Source organism: Grampus griseus (genome assembly GCF_964374135.1).
Source record: "Grampus griseus genome assembly, chromosome: 2".
In the NCBI taxonomy this organism is placed as follows: domain Eukaryota; kingdom Metazoa; phylum Chordata; class Mammalia; order Artiodactyla; family Delphinidae; genus Grampus; species Grampus griseus.
Window position 1 is genome coordinate 114,633,973 of NC_139018.1, and position 15,582 is coordinate 114,649,554.

General features: G+C 52.5%; 1 protein-coding gene and 1 long non-coding RNA gene across 2 annotated transcripts in view; one reads left to right on the plus strand and one right to left on the minus strand.

The window, feature by feature from the left end:
• Positions 1 to 6,028: 6,028 nt before the first annotated feature.
• GRAMD2A (GRAM domain containing 2A) overlaps positions 6,029 to 15,582 on the minus strand; it is a gene marked incomplete at its 3' end in the record, with an annotated part of 32,895 nt that continues 23,341 nt past the window's right edge. The window contains 11 exon segments of the mRNA XM_082648786.1: positions 6,029 to 6,137; positions 6,985 to 7,096; positions 7,099 to 7,120; positions 7,123 to 7,455; positions 8,426 to 8,488; positions 8,979 to 9,050; positions 9,183 to 9,281; positions 9,887 to 9,990; positions 10,616 to 10,691; positions 11,053 to 11,110; positions 11,888 to 11,968. Coding sequence (XP_082504912.1) covers positions 6,029 to 6,137; positions 6,985 to 7,096; positions 7,099 to 7,120; positions 7,123 to 7,455; positions 8,426 to 8,488; positions 8,979 to 9,050; positions 9,183 to 9,281; positions 9,887 to 9,990; positions 10,616 to 10,691; positions 11,053 to 11,110; positions 11,888 to 11,968 — 1,129 coding nt within the window.
• LOC309818011 lies at positions 11,980 to 13,854 on the plus strand. The gene is made up of 3 exons (XR_014296293.1): positions 11,980 to 12,090; positions 12,839 to 12,963; positions 13,256 to 13,854. It is a non-coding gene; the product is annotated as an uncharacterized lncRNA (long non-coding RNA).

A 15,582-nucleotide genomic window follows, 5' to 3' on the forward strand; every position in this document is an offset into this window, starting at 1 on the left:
GTAGCCATGTAACCGTTAAATTTGAATCCTCTCTGCTCTGGGGTCCAGCCCCTTATCTCTAAATGAAGGGAGGAGGAGAAAGAGTGAAATCACACCTTGCAGAATCCAGGTTTCTGCAATTCTGTGCCCTGGGTAAGAGAAGATACTACTGACAACAAGGGCAGAGCCGGGGAAAGCCTGGGGTTTCTGTGCCCCTGTTGGAAGCTGAGCTCCCCACTCACCCCCAGAGCCCACACCACACACACACCACACACCACACACACACACCACACACATACCCCCCACACACCACACACACCACGCACGCACCACACACACCACACACATACCCCACACACACCACACACACACACACCACACACCACACACACACCACGCATGCACCACACACACACACACCCCACACCCCCCACACCCACACCACACACACACCACACTTGTTCTTCACACCAGCCACTTCTGCCTTCTGACTGACCAGACCTCAGGAGATCTTCAGAGTCCTTGGGAATGCTTTCCTCTCATAATCACCTCAGGCCTTTCCCCTGGGGTATGATAGAAGAGGGGAGAGGAGAGAAAGAACCAAAGGGCACCGGGGAGAAATGGCCTTGGGAGCCTGCCCAGCTTCCCTTCTGCCACTGCCAGGGCCTGGGGACAGCGGGCGGGGGGCGGGGGGGGGGGCCCTTTGAGAAAGAAGAGCGAAGTCTGTCCCTCACTGCCTTGGCTCCAGTTCCTGCTGGACTTTGCTGCCACCTAGTGGCCCAGTGGCATCTCGCCTCACCCCCACCCCCACCCCCACCCCCACCCCCCCAGATTGAGATCTGCCTAGGGATCTGGCCTGTCCCAGCCTGAGGCTGACAGGAGAGCCTTCTCTGAAAAGCTTCTCTGCCCTAGGATGCCCTGATTCTGCAGTGCAGCCGCTAGGAGAGAGGAGCAGCACAGGGTCACCACCTCACCTAGCTCGATAGGTGTCCTAACGGCATGGCCACCAGGTGAGAGGGCCAGGGCTGGCTGGGTGGGCGCCTGGGAGTGGGGGCAGTTTCTTACTCCCAGGATGTCTCTGGTGAGATGCAGTTCTCCCAGAGCCCCCCTCACTCCTGAATGCCTTTTTCACGAGAACTTCTGCCCACTCTCACGACTCTCCCTCATCTGGCTAAAGCCCATGTTGCAAACTGAGGCTCCCACATAAAATATATATACCTCCGTTTCTCCAAGTTTAGGGCTGTTGTTTCTCCCTTATAAAGTTAGCTCAACTTAAAAAATATGATATGCCCTCACTGTGATGCTGCTGCTATGAACCACTCCCCGGGAATAGTGAAAAGGAGGTGTGTGATAGTATGTAGAAATTCAGCCATATTTTTCTGCATATTACATCCACGTGTTTATTTCCTCTAGCAAAAGAAAGCACTTGGTTTCAGTAACCACTGATTCTGCCAGCTCCAAACTTTCAGACCTGAGCTGCAGTACCCAGGGAATGTATAAAATTCAAATTCCCTTCTCCTGCCTACCTCTCCAACCTCTTATTTTTTTTATTGTGGCAAAATACATATAAAATTTATCATCTTAATCTTTTTTTAAATTAATTTATTTTTGGCTGTGTTGGGTCTTTGTTGCTGTGCGCGGGCTTTCTCTAGTTGTGGCGAGTGGGGGCTACTCTTCGTTGCGGTGCGCGGACTTCTCACTGCGGTGGCTTCTCTTGTGGAGCATGGGCTCTAGGTGTGTGGGCTCAGTAGTTGTGGCACGCAGGCTCAGTAGTTGTGGCTCACGGGCTGTAGAGCGCAGGCTCAGTAGTTGTGATGCACCGGCTTAGTTGCTCCGCGGCATGTGGGATCTTCCTGGACCAGGGCTCGAACCCGTGTCCCCTTCATTGGCAGGCAGATTCTTAACCACTGCGCCACCAGGGAAGCCTTGTCATCTTAATCATTTTTAAGCGTATAGTTCCAGTGTGAGGTACATTCACATTATTGTCCAACAATCATCACCATCTCCAGAACTCTGTTTATCTTGCAAAACTGAAACTGTACACATTAAACAATAACTCCCATTTCCCTTCCCCATAGCTCCTGGCAACCACCATTCTGCTTTCTGTTTCTATGAATCTGACTACCATAGGTACCTCATATATGTAGAGTCATACAGCATTTGTCTTTTAGTGACTGGCTTACTTCACTTAGCATAATGTCTTCAAGGTTTATCCATGTTGTAGCATATGTCAAGACTTTCTTTCTTTTGAAGGTTGAATAATATTCCATTGCATGTATACACCAAATTTTGTTTATCCATTCACCTCTCGATAGATACTTGGGTTGCTTCCACCTTTTGGCTGATTGTGACTGACACTGCTATGAACATGGGTGTACAGATAGCTCTTCAAGCCCTTATTTTCCATTCTTGTGGGCGTATACGCAGAATTGGAATTACTGGATCATGTGGTAATCGTTTTTAATTTTTTGAAGAACTGCCGTACTGTTTTCCACAGTGGCTGCACCATTTTACATTCCTACCAATAGTGCATAAGGGTTCCAATTTCTCCACATCCTCAGTAACACTTTTGTTTTCCATTTCTTTGATAGTAGCCATCCTAATGGATATGAAGTGGTATCTAATTGTGGTTTTGATTTGCATTTCCCTAATGACCAGTGATGTTGAAATATCTATTCAAGTCCTTTACCGACTTTTAAACAGGTTGTTTTGTTGTTGCTGAGTTGCCCTTTCCAACCTCTTTTCATGTCACTCTCCCACTGACTAGTATCCTAGATTCGTGCAGATGGTCTCTCTGTTCCACAGAGACATATGTGTTCTTTCCTACCTTTCACAGTTGCCGACCCTTTTCCCAGTTCCTTCCATGACTGGCTCCTCATCCTTTAAGCACCAGCTTAAATCTCACTTCAGAGAACATTTCTTGACCACCCATCCAAAGCCACCTCCCTGTTTACTGTATCTTGTATCACTGTTTCTTTCCTTCATGGAACTTAACCACAATCTGGAATTACCTTGTTTGTTCACGATTTACTTGGAACTTATGTTTACGTGGAATGCAAGTGCCATGGGGGATGCAGAGATATTGCCTGACATGTTCACTGCTCTATCCTCAGTGCCTAGCTTAGTACCAGCTCATAGTCTGGGCTCAGCATTTACTGAACAAACGAATCACTACTAGAGGGGGCCTCCCAGACAGAAAGTAAGGTGACGTGGCCCAAATTGGAATTTAACCTCCCTAATCTAGGCTTGATGTCATAGAAAAGGACACAGGGGTTTTCTAGCTCTGAGTTCCAGACTTTAATTCCTGAGTCAGGAGCACAGTACTAGTTGAACCAGGGACACTGCTTTGGAGTTGCCCAGGAGAAACAGGGAAGCATTCTCAGTGTCCATCCAACAGAGGGAGGAGGCTATGGTGGTGTGCTGTGGCCATCCTTACCATTCCCCATATGCCTGAAGTATGAGTCAGCTCAGCTAAAGTCCTGTGAGATGTGCAAAGTACTTGGGATTCTGGGAATGACTTTGGCTCCGTTAGTCTCCTTCGTGCCAAATATGTCAGTAAAGAGCACTTTTAATGAGTAGTCAAAAGATAAAAGTGAACTTCCCATACCACGGGACACTAGAAAAATCGGATTTTTTATTTAAAAATATTTTCAACGCCATAGTGGAACAACTGAAGGATAGTTGAACCAAATTCTCAGGGAATTAGAGGAGCATCCTCCAATGCAAGCAGGTTGTATAAATACACATGGTTTATAAATGAGCACAACAGAAGGTACGCTGGCCAGAGGACCAGACTGGGGGACAGAAGGGAGAAACAGAGGGCCCTCCAAGAGGGACAGGCACACACTCCTATCGCTCAAAGCCCTGGACCCCAAGAGGGCCTCCAAAGCCACCTACTCTACTGCACGCCTCTTGCCGTCTCTGAGCCTGGGGCATGCAGACTGGAGACTTGGCACCCCTCATGGCCTCTGGCTCAACCCAGCAAGTCTCAGAGAATGGACCTGTTCTCCCTGCCCTTCAGCAAGGACCAGGGAGGGGAGGTGCTGGGACAAGTAGGATTATTTCCCTGAAAATCTGATTGGAAGGAAGTGATTAAGGGGGCTGGTTCCCAAAAAAGGACGGGCATTCATCTGGTGTGGCAATGTGGGGAGAATGGAGCAGTGAGTTTCACCTGAGACATACAGATTTAGTGCAGGTATCCCACAAGGCCAGGCTCTAAGCCAAATCCTAGAACCTGGGATGGGGAGAGAATGAAGAGACCTCCAGTCTGAGTTTAGGAAGTTGTCACCTCCTGTCAGTCCCTCCAGTCTTCAGTTGGGTTTGTCATAAATAGGACAGTCACAGCTCCACAGTAAATAACTTCCACCTGGATTTCTCCCTGGTTAACCTCTCAGGTGTCTGAAGAGGGAAAAAGTGGCTCTTTCTGACACCACCCACCCCATCGCCACTGACTTTCCCTGATACGTCTGGCCTCCTCACTAAGCCCTTTCCAGAACCTACAAAGGCACTCTCTCAGCATTTCAGAGTCCCAGAGAGGACAGGCCAGAGTTTTAAGGCACAGAGAAGCTTTTAGAATTGAGGAGACCTTGACAGAGAAGGAAGAATATCTAAGGCAAAGCCACTACCATGTCCACTCTTCCTATCCTCTACCTCTCTTGTCCCCAAAGGTATCAGACAGACCCCCTTGGCCTGGTCCCTGCACTGTCCCAGGCCCACCTTGGACACCTCCATTATACTCATGGAGAACAGAGCCCGTGGAGTGGAGGACCCTCCTGCATGGCCTGCAGGTGACATGGTGAGCTCTGCCCTGTGGTGGCCCAGCACCATCATGCCCAGTGCCCAGGCTGCCATTGGCCACACCCAAAATCCAGGCAGTCAGGCAGAGAGTACAAAGCAAGCCCTCAGATCAAAGCCACTGCCCCTTACATCCCCCACTTCCCACCTGGGGCACCTTGGAAATGTTTGAGCACACCAGGGAAAGATCCAGTACCTGGTCTGCGACCACAGTGGTCAAAAGGTCCTGCTCCACCTGTCTCACCAGGAAATAGCAGCTGAGGACACAGAAATGCTGGACCTCTATTCTCCTTCATAGCCACTGCCACAGTCCCCGGCTGCAGGTAGTGTCCTCTCAGATTCAGCCAGCCTCCTCATGAGGGGCCAGAACAGAGCCTCTGCACAAAGTGTGAACACTCCTCTTGCTGGAATCCTGGCCACAGGCCCTCCTCTCCTCATTCATAGCTTACCTCACTCCCTCCGGTCTACCCTGCATGGGTCCCTGGCTGACGGCAGAGAAGTCCTTTGGGCCCCATATCAGGGACTCTCAGGCGTCCAAGTGAGAGCACAGTATGCTGGGAGAGAGCGAAGGCCACACTGGTGGTTTGGGTTCTGGCCTCTGTCCCACCACTGGAGTGAGCCAAGTGACAGGTATCAAAGCGTGGCCGTTGTCCCTTGCAGCGGCCCCACGTGCTCTTCCTGTATGTCAGAGCTGTTTCCAAGGAACAAGTTAAAATCTTTTCATTTAAGTGGTTGCTGAGGCTTAGTGTACAGAATTCCTCAGCTAGATCCAAAAATCTGGCTTTTTGTCCGAGTCCCCAAATTGTAGGAGCTTTGTAAACAGGTACTAAAGATCACTCATTAAAGGAGGGAGAAGAGTTGGGGGGAGGAGAAGGGATCCGGAATATTTTCTTTCAGACTCAGTCTCAGCACAGCAGCAGCATAAACCAAGCGGACTGTTGGTGGCACCTTAGCACCCAGAGCATTCTTCTCGGAGGAGTGGGGACAAAGGCCAAGTGGCTGTTACCTGCACACAGGAGAGATGACCAGGTCAGACAAAGGGCCTAGAAGGCAGACAGATGAGTCAGTGAAGACTTTGTCCACCCATGAGAGGGGGTCCAGGTGGGATCTGTGTACCCTGCCCAACCTTGCTGAGGGCCATCAAGCCAGCTCAAGGGCAAGGCCAAGACCAGCCAGGCTAACAAGCAGCCTGGCCATAGGTTTTGGCTGCTGTCCTTAACCCTCAATCCCAGAAGCATGAGAAAGAGAAAAGGCATCACCTGTGCCCAGGGACTGAGCCGCCCCAATTCAGGGAGCATAACTGCTGTTCTAGCCGGGAGATGCGGAACGCCAGGTACGATGAAGACATTACCAAGAAGCAGATCCTGGAGAAAGAGGGGTAAGGAGGAATTGAATCTCTCTTCTAGAAACGGGGCATTTTTACAGAATCCCCAAAAATAGGAGTGGGACTAAGCTAGTTCCTGCAGTTGGAAGAATTAAAGACCCCTCTGCCTGCAGTTACGTTCTAGACCTAGGCATCTTTTTTCCCAGAGGCCACATGGGGGTTCTGAGACTCGTCCCCATGGAGGTGTCCTTGAAGCCCAGCAGGAGTTCTGGATCCTTCAGCTGAGCCCACCTTCCCTCTGACCAGCCACCTTGGTCCTACACCCCCTCTGCAAGGCCACTAAGATTACCCCCTAAGGCGGTAGCCCTTCCCCCAGCAAGTGCTGAGGTTGACAGTCAAAACCCAGCCAGCAGAGCCAGAGGAAGGTGATGAGGTAAGGTGAGGGAATCCAGGGGCTGGCTCTTCATAAAACATCCCACCATGCTCACTGCTCTACTTAGGCAGAATTACAGACAAGCCTGGGCTTCCAGAAAACACCCCAATGGCGGGCAGCAGGAAGGCCATGGCTCTCCCTTAGTCTATCTGATGGGCCTCTCAGATTTTGCCAACCCTCCTCCTCCCCAATCCTGTGCAACTTTTTCTTTCTTCAACAGTTTCATGTCTTGCCCCTCTCCACAGCCTTAACCCTAAATTACAGGGTTGTAAGGATGAAAACTGGAAATACTTTATCTTGCTCTAGAAGAGCCTGCTGCACGGCTGCCAGATGCCACCCGGGAACTTGCAGTTGACTCAGAACCTTCCCCTCGCTCTGGACACTGACCTCCCCACACACCAAGGCCCCGGCTCTAAACACTCAGACACCCACCACCCTCCATACAGCCACCTACAGCACGAGGAAGACCTTCAGGAGCCCGTGATCCCAGAGCCTCTGCTCCCCGTTGCTCTTGGGCTCGTCCTCCAGCCTCTTCTCCTCATAGTCAGCGTTCTCTGCAACAGGACGGCGTTAGGCATCTTCCTGGGCAGAAGGCAGGACCCCAGCCCACTCCCCCGCCCGTGTTCTCTGGAGCCGCTTGGGCTCTTGGCTTTCCCTTATGGATTTGGAGAAAGAAAGAAACAGCTCTCAGAAGCCCTGCTGGCTGTGATGACCTCTTTTTGCAGAAGTGGGAGGCGGGAAAGCCTGGTCTTTGCAAGCAGTTGCCATGGACAAGCACGCTGAACTCACCAGACCCCGGAGGCTTCCTGGAGGGGAAGAAGTCATCCGTGGATGCCCGAGGGATACAAGGGATATTGTCTGGGAGGGACAGGGACCTGGAGGCAGGGCACACTTTTCTCCACTTCATCTCAGGGATGAGGACTTCCTGCAGAGAAGGCAGGAGAAGCTGTCTCCCATGGCCCTTGGGACCTCACTTGCCCTAAGGGGTTCACGCTAGATTTATCAAAGGCTTTCCAGATATTATCAATATGGATGCCTAGCAAGCATGAAAGCGGGTGCCCAGAAGCGGGGAAACCACTGCCATAGCAATCACATGTCTCATCTGCTCCCTTGCTGTGAGCAGCCACTCTTCCAGGGAATGGTGTCTTTGAAGACTGCTAGTGTAGAACCACAGTGGAATCTAAGACATGAGCCATCCCAGGTGCGTGTTCAGACCGGCTGAGTCCAAGACAGCTTGGCACTGTATATCTTAGACGGAACAAGTTGTGACTCCTGCTAATCTGGGCTCTAACCCTGTGTCACTAACCTTGACTTAAGGTCCCCATCAATAAAAAGGGGAACATCGCCTTCCATCCCCTGCATGGCATTGTGCGTATTGTATGCTTGGCTAAACATTTAATAGTTACTGAAGTAGACTTCAAACACCCTGGGGTCATTTCCACCCCCCACCCCTGCTCTAGAAACTGCTTACCCAGGATCCCAGGAGCAAAAGAAACAGCTGGGACCTTGGCCAATCTAAAAGGATCCTGCCTCGGTTCTGACTGCCTTCAGCACTCTTCCCCAGGGACATCTGCAGCCCCTTCAAGGCCCTCCTGACTGCTAAAGAGGATGGGGTGCTGGCTCTGTACCCGCGAAGGTATAGGGTCCAACCTGGGCAGTGTTCCGGGGGCTGGGCACCTGTTCTGCTCAGGAAGTTAGCACGTCTGCCCAGGACAGCGGCTCTGCATGGTATGGAGCGTGCCGGGTCTAGGGGACCCCTTTACACAGCACGGCCACTGGCTCTTGAGCCTGCTGCCCCAGTTCTGCACTGTGGGCTCCTGCCTGGGAGGCCCTGAAGCCTTAGAACCACAGGCAATCTCAGGCCAGCCACGTTTGCTCCCAGCCTCAGCTCTCACCAGAGACTCGCACTCAGGTTCCTCTAGAGATTCTCTTGCGCTCAGACTCTTCTTGCTGGAAGGCTGAGGAGGGAAGGGAACAGGGATCACTTGTCCATCTGGAACAGCCAAAGTCAGGCATGGGGAGGTATTAACACTCTCCAAGAGAGCTTTACCTCCAAATAAGCCACTTTAGGTCAGATAGAGCCTAAAGCTCCCAGAGTTTGCAGGGGGATCCCTAGTTAATGCTGGAGCAGAGGGCAAAGCCAAGGCAACATACTCCCCCAAGCAAGCTGCTGCCCTCCGCCTTCCTCACCATAGGCGAGAGAGAGCTGTAGGCATATTGGGAAGCGGCCACATGCTCCTGCCCGTCTGTGCACCAAGGAAGCACAAGTGAGGGCTATACGTGGGGACACACGAGGGCCCAGTGGCCTCAAAAAGGCTCACAAGCATAGACACATGGTCCAAGGACTGCCTCTGATTCACTGAGCCTGAGCCTGTTACTCCCCGTTTCCTGTGCCGGGGAGATGGGCCAGCCCCCCCCCCACAACAGCCCTGGCCCCAAGCTTCATACCTGTAGGTGGGTGCAGACCCTCCTCAGCATGTCATATACACTGTCCCGGGAGAGCAGTGACACAAAGACATACTAGAACATACAAAGAAAACAGAAAGGGGCAAGGTACGTAAAGACTTGGGAGAGTGCCAGGGTCAAGCTGTGGACTCCTAGAGCTGGAATGGGGAGAAGGACAAGGGAGCGCTGGCCCAGAATCTCACTGACCTTCTGGCTGGTGTTGGTGGTGATGGCCAGGCCATTGGGAAGGAGCCGCGCCATCTTGTGTTTTTTGATCATTTGCACAGACACCACGGGAATGACCACCTGACGGGGGAGAGGGATTCTTCTCTCAGGACTCACCCCTAAGGACACAGTCCCTTTGCTTCCTGCGTAGGGCGCCAGCCACCGCTGGCAGTGACCCAAGCACGAGCACCGTGGAGATGTCTGGTCCCACGTGGGAGAGTATCTGAGCCTCCACCATCTCACGCAGGCTCCCTTCAGTTATCCCCCACCCCTTGGCCGCACGTGCTGCTCCGGCTTCTCACCCCATCATCCAGGAGGCAAGAATGGTTGCCCTGGTGAATCCCATACTGCAGTAAGAGAGTTCCCTGAGCCACCATGCACCATGGCCACTTTCGGGCCCCCCTAAGTGTGACATCCCACTCTGATTCTGAAGGCATTTTGGAGGTACCCGTAGGCAGAATAATTTGGCAGTGAACTGTTCAGGCCGCTCAGGCCATGTGGAGTCTAGATTGGGGCCCCTGTTTGGAAGGGGTGGGGCTGCTGCCCTGGACACCAGGTGGGATGCCCTACAGTGAGAAGCCTCACCAAGTGTCAGCGTGTGGGGGGACAGGCCTGACTTGAGGTGCACCCGCAGGGCAGGGGCGTCTCTTCCCTGGGCTGTGGCAGCCCTTATCACTTATTACTACCTTGATATCCTTGCCAAAGAGGCTGGCATGGAAGCAGAGCCAGTTGGGGGAGATGAAGAGCCGGCCCTGGAGAAGGAGGTCCCTCTGGAGGGCGCAGGAGCACACTGGGAAGTCACAGGAGACTGCCGTGAGCAAGGCCAGCCCGGGAGCCCCGGGGCCTGGGTCCTCCCACTCAGGAGTCCAGAGTCCAGCCTCGGGGACTGTCCTCCTCAGTACCCTTCCCAATCCCAGGCCCCAGCAACCCATTCCCCCAGCACCCTAGCATCCTTTCCTGTGACTCCTGACCGCTCCCACCCCACCAGACTGCTAGATGTTTCCTCTTCCTCCATCCATGCCCCAAAAGGTCTGGCAGGTTTCTGCCCTGGTCCCCTAAGCCTGGATGTTCACCTCCACAGGCAGAACTCCTTGCCCTGCCCTGCCAGGGAGAGAGGGCCTTGATTGTGCAAATGCTCCCACACACTCCCTGGCAGGCCTGAGCAGGAGAGAATAGACACTGATAAGAGCAGAACAGAAATAAGATTTGGAAGCCCCGACATTTCCTCAAGAAAATTTTTGTAAATTCAACTTCATATCTCAAATCGGCCCATCCTTCTCACACTTTTGAAGAAAAAAGGGCACGTTCAAAGGGCAGCCAGTTCCCATATCTGATTTGTGCCTGGAAGCTCTGGGAGAGGACCTGGGCCTTGGGCACTGCAGGTGCCTGTCCAGCTACCCGGGGAGACAGCTCACCTTTGAGAACCACCTCCTCCAAGGGGATGTCCTTAAACAGCTTGTGATATTGCTGGTTGTATTTTCTCAGTAGCGTCTGCAAACACACGAGCTGGGTCTGAGAAGTCCCAGGAGATCGGACCACCAGAGGGCCCTGCTCCAGCCACCAGCAAATAAGGCCACAGGGGTGGGGGTCCTGCGGTGACTTAGCATGAAGTCGTGGGTAAGCAGCCAGTGGGTGTGGAGGGCTGAGCTCCAAGCACAGCTTGTCTCCTGGTGACGCGAGGTCCTGACAGGCAGCCTAGGGCTGGAAGAGGACACAACTCCCACCCAGGAGGGGACACCCACTAGGTTTCCTGGTGACAGGCCTGTGGCCAAGGAGCCAACAGTCACCAAGTTCAGGCAGCCCGGGACCCCTCTCTCAGTGGGCAGTGAGAAGTCGGCTTCCCCACACTTACCCCTTCTCGGCCGCACTTCTTTATGTCTTCACCCTTCAAGCCTTCTGGCCAGTGCAGACTGCAAAGAAGACATGCCATTCCAGGGACAAGGAACCCTCAAAGTCCTACCCATGCATCCTTAGTGCCAACTCTGTCCTGGCCTCAAGCCACAAGCTTGGGGCAGAGATTGGAGGCTGGGGCCCTTCACAGCGGGCACATAGCTCACCCTGGGGAGGGGCACTCCTGAGGCAGGGAGGGGTCGCTGAGAGCCCTCTTCCCCGACAGCTGTGAGCAGCTGCCCCCAGGAGGTATGCTCGGCCTGAGCCTCGATGTCCCAGAGCTGCCCACCCCTGAGTGTCAAAAGCCCTCTCCCGTTTTTCTGACCTAGGCGCAAGCAGAGGAGCGGACCACAGAGTGAATGAGCAGGAGGCACAGGGATGGGGAGCAGGTGGGGTGGGGGTGTCAGCCTCACGGCTCCAGGGCCTGGCCATGGGCCATGATCCCAGCAGGACTGCCCTCTCCCCGGGCCTGCAGCTCTGCAGTGAGGGGCTGGGCAGACTCACCTGACCTGACTGAAGCTACCAGGGCTGGCGGAGCTGAAACGCAAACTTTTGCCCCGGCCAGGCTGGCCTGAAGACAGGTGGGCAGGGAGGAGGCTGGTAACCCGAGAAGCCTGGACTCTGCTAGGTCCCAGTGCGCTGGGACAGGCCTGGGAGTGGGAGGAAGAGGCCCCGGGCAGCCTATGCCCAACCTAACCCCCCTGACGCAGCCTTAACGCCCCCTTTCGAACAGGTCACCTCCAGAGGGCTTCCCACCCCCAACCAGTATGTATATCTGATCGGGAGAGGGGCCTCACCTGGAGCCTCGGAGTCTCTGGACCCTGCCTAGTTTCTCCGTGCTCTTCAAAGAAGCCGTCTTTCCGTGCATCTGTTGAATACTGAGGAGAAACAGGCCCTCATCAGGAAGGGGGGCTCTCTGGGGACACCTTTCCCAGCCAGCTCCACCATGTCCAGGGCAGCTGCCTCTGCCCCCTACCCAAGACCGGCCCTGCTATTCAAGGTGCGCTGAAGATGTCACTGTCCAGAGGCAGCAGCCCAGGCAGGGCTTCAGGGCAACTGACAGAGAGAGGAGACTCACTCACTGTCTTTCCTGGAAGCGTGAAGTCCAGTTTATGCCTGGGTATGAAGGAAAATCAATCTCCCAGGTAGCTCTTAGGCCTCCAGCCCCACCCTTGAGAAGGCACCTGGGAGGGAGGACCCTGTGACTTGCTCCCGACCGAAAGCAGAAGTTTCGGAGGAGCCCAGGCAGTACTACCGTAAACCATCAGCTTCTGGGAAAGGATTCTGAGCACAGGAGGCCTTATCAAGGCTGAGCAGTTGATACTGCGCAGATGTGGTTGTGAACTTCAGCCCACAGCTGAGTGTGGGCTTAGGGGGCGGGAATGCCCCACACCAGGAAGTGGCCTCAATGCCGTCAGACCATCAGGGTAGCTCGGACCTGAGAGCCAAACCATCACAAAAATGTCCAATAGAGAGGGCCCGAGAGGGGGGAGACACCCTCTCCATAGGCAGGTGGGGCTCCCCAAAGGCTTTTGAATTCATGCCTCCACTAAACAGCTCCAAAGCCTAGGGTCCTCCCCTTCCTGCTCCTCCAGAGCAGAAAGACTAAAGCTTGAGCAGGCAAACTAGCCGCAGCTGAGTGGGCCCAGGGGTGATGGGAAGAGAGGGTGGCCAAGAAGCAGGGCCACGGCAGGGCAGTGTGGTGGTCGTGAATAGGTAACGGGGTCTGTGCACTGGTCTCTCAGCAGGTAAGGAGCTGGAACCTGGAACCTGCAGATCCCAGCGCTCCGTCCCTCTGGGCAGTGTCACCAGGCAAAGTCAAATTCTCTTCTTCAAGAACAGAGTTACTGGGACTTCCCCGGTGATCCAGTGGGTAAGACTCCACGCTCCCAACGCAGGGGGCCGGGGTTCGATCCCTGGTCAGGGAACTTGATCCCACATGCGTGCAGCAACTAAAAGTGCACGTGCCGCAACTAAAGATCCCGCGTGCCACAACAAAGATCCCGACGCGGTGCAGCCAAAATAAATAAATATTTTTTTAAATAAAATTAAATTAAAAAATAAATTAAATAAATAAATAAAAGAAGAGTTACTGCCTAGCCAAGATCTGCCAAGCCCCTCCAGGATTATTAATCTGACCCTCCTCCCACCCTACCATTGTACAGATAGGAAACTGAGACCTGCCAGGGACAGGCTGTACCCAGTGTCACACAGCAAAGAGCCAGGTGATCTCACCCACCAAATGAGCCCAACCACAGCCATGTGGCCTGATGACCTCTGTCCTCAACCTTACGGTGAGTTTTGGTGCACATATGTATGTCCTGAATCTTTCAAAGTGACAGGTTGTGCTAGCGATGTGACCCTTTGACTCCTGAAGTTAATTTCTGAATTTATTTGGGTCCATCATAACACATTTCACAGAGACTTCTCCCCCTTGATTTTTTAAATGCTCATTATAGAAAATATGAGAAATATAAAATATATAAAGCATTATGATCAAAAATCACCCATAAGAAAAAAATCCCCCCAAAATCACCCAAAGAAAACATTTATGCATAAATATATAATTTACATAAGTGGGATTATATATCATATAATTTGTATGCCCTATTTTTGCTTAACATAATTTCATGAGAAATTCCCCATGTCACTATTCATTCCTTGGATAGATTCTCAGAAGTGAAATTTGTGGATGGAGAATGAGCATTTCTCAGGATCTTTAGACCCACTTCCAAAATGCTTTCCAGGTGCTATACCAACGAGCATGGCCATCAGCACTATATGAGGGTGCCCGTTGCCCTACATCCAGCCCATACACTGGGTATTATCTTTTTCTCACCTTTGCAAATTTGATAGGTGAAAATATATTGTTTTCATTTCTATTTCTGCTTATTGACAGGTTGAACATTTTTGCCAAATACATATTAACCACTGGGATTTCATCTGTGAATTGTCTATAAGGATCTTCATGTCTTTCTTATTGATTTGTATACCTTCTTTGTTGAGAAGATTAATCCTTAGTTTATCATTTTTGCAAATATTTCCCCCATTTGCCTTTCCGTTCTGTGGTATTGTTGCTGTACTTGTGTTTAATTTTTGTGCGGCTCATCCCATCCCTCTCTTTCATCTCTCTGTTTCTTTCTTGCTTTGAGGATAAGAGAGGCCCCTGAAGCAGAGTGTGTACAAGTCAAACCACCGAGCCTTAGAGACCTTGAACCCTGCAGCCCAGGAGCCCACGGGGCCACCAGGGAGGAGATGGGTGTGGGCTCCACTCTAAGGAACACACTCCAGCCCTGGGGACCAAGGATAAAACAAGACCCCAAGAGGAAGAAGGAGGAACTTGATCATGGTTTCAGAGGCAGGGAGCCTGTCACTCAGGCACTGGAAAGTGTGATACGAGTTGTCAGGGCTGCAGGAGCTCAGAGGACACACAGAGTGAAAGAGTTACAGCAGGACTCCCAGAGAAAAGGAAGCTGAGCCTTACCAGCTGGGTGGGACTATAATCCTGCTTGGCTTCCATCATCTAACCCTGCGTGATAATCACGCCTTTGCATAGATTCTAAACCCAACCCATCCTTAGGTTCAAATGTGACCTCAGGGAGGGGCGCCTTCCGTCAATCCTCCCCCAGCCTAGTGATGAGCCCTACTGCAGGCTCTCAGCCCCAAACCCCAGGCTCCCTCTCAGGCACCTGTGTGTGAGCTCTAACTGTCCACCTCCAGGGGCTCCAGGACGCCTCCTGCAACCTCGCAACCCCTGAGCCTAGGGCACCGCCAGCGTGCAGCAGGCACTCGTGACGTGACATGTCTGAGGAAGGACTGTGTGGACAGTGTAAGTGAGATCAAGAACAGAGGTTGGAGGAGAGATGGGCCATGAGAATAACAAAAAAAGGCTGCCACGATTCTCACAGCATCTCCATGAAAAAAATAACGGTAAGAAAACAGGAGTCCCTTGGGGTAAATGACTCAAATATGTTCAAACTCAAAGCAACCCCTTTTCGTGTGATGAACATGATGGTCACAAGCCAATCCTTCATGTCCATCGATTAAAATCAGCCCCTCCGGGCCGTCCTGATAATGCTGTTGATACAGAGACCCTGGCTATGGCCAAAATGCACTGCTTTCAAAACCACCTTCAAGTCAGACTTTCTACTGATTCGTCTTCTTTCCCATAGTATTTGTTTAGATGAGTAAAAATAAAGAGATGGGAGCAAAGTCAGAGGAAAAGCTAGGTCTGGGGTGATAGTCATCGAGAATTCACCAACAGAACCAGGCAGGTGGGGTCCACCCAAGGAGCAACAGGGCCCTGACCCAGACGAAGGAGGTGGCAAGAGCAGGGCGCTGGAGAGTGAGGGGCCAGGCTGGGTCCCCGCCCCCTGCCGGCAGTCTCTGTCCACTCCCACAGAGCCTTCCTCAACCTAGTTGCTCTTGCTATGTGTGTTGTGAACCATACCCGCTGCCCATCCAGCCCCATCACACCTCCATGTGCAGACTA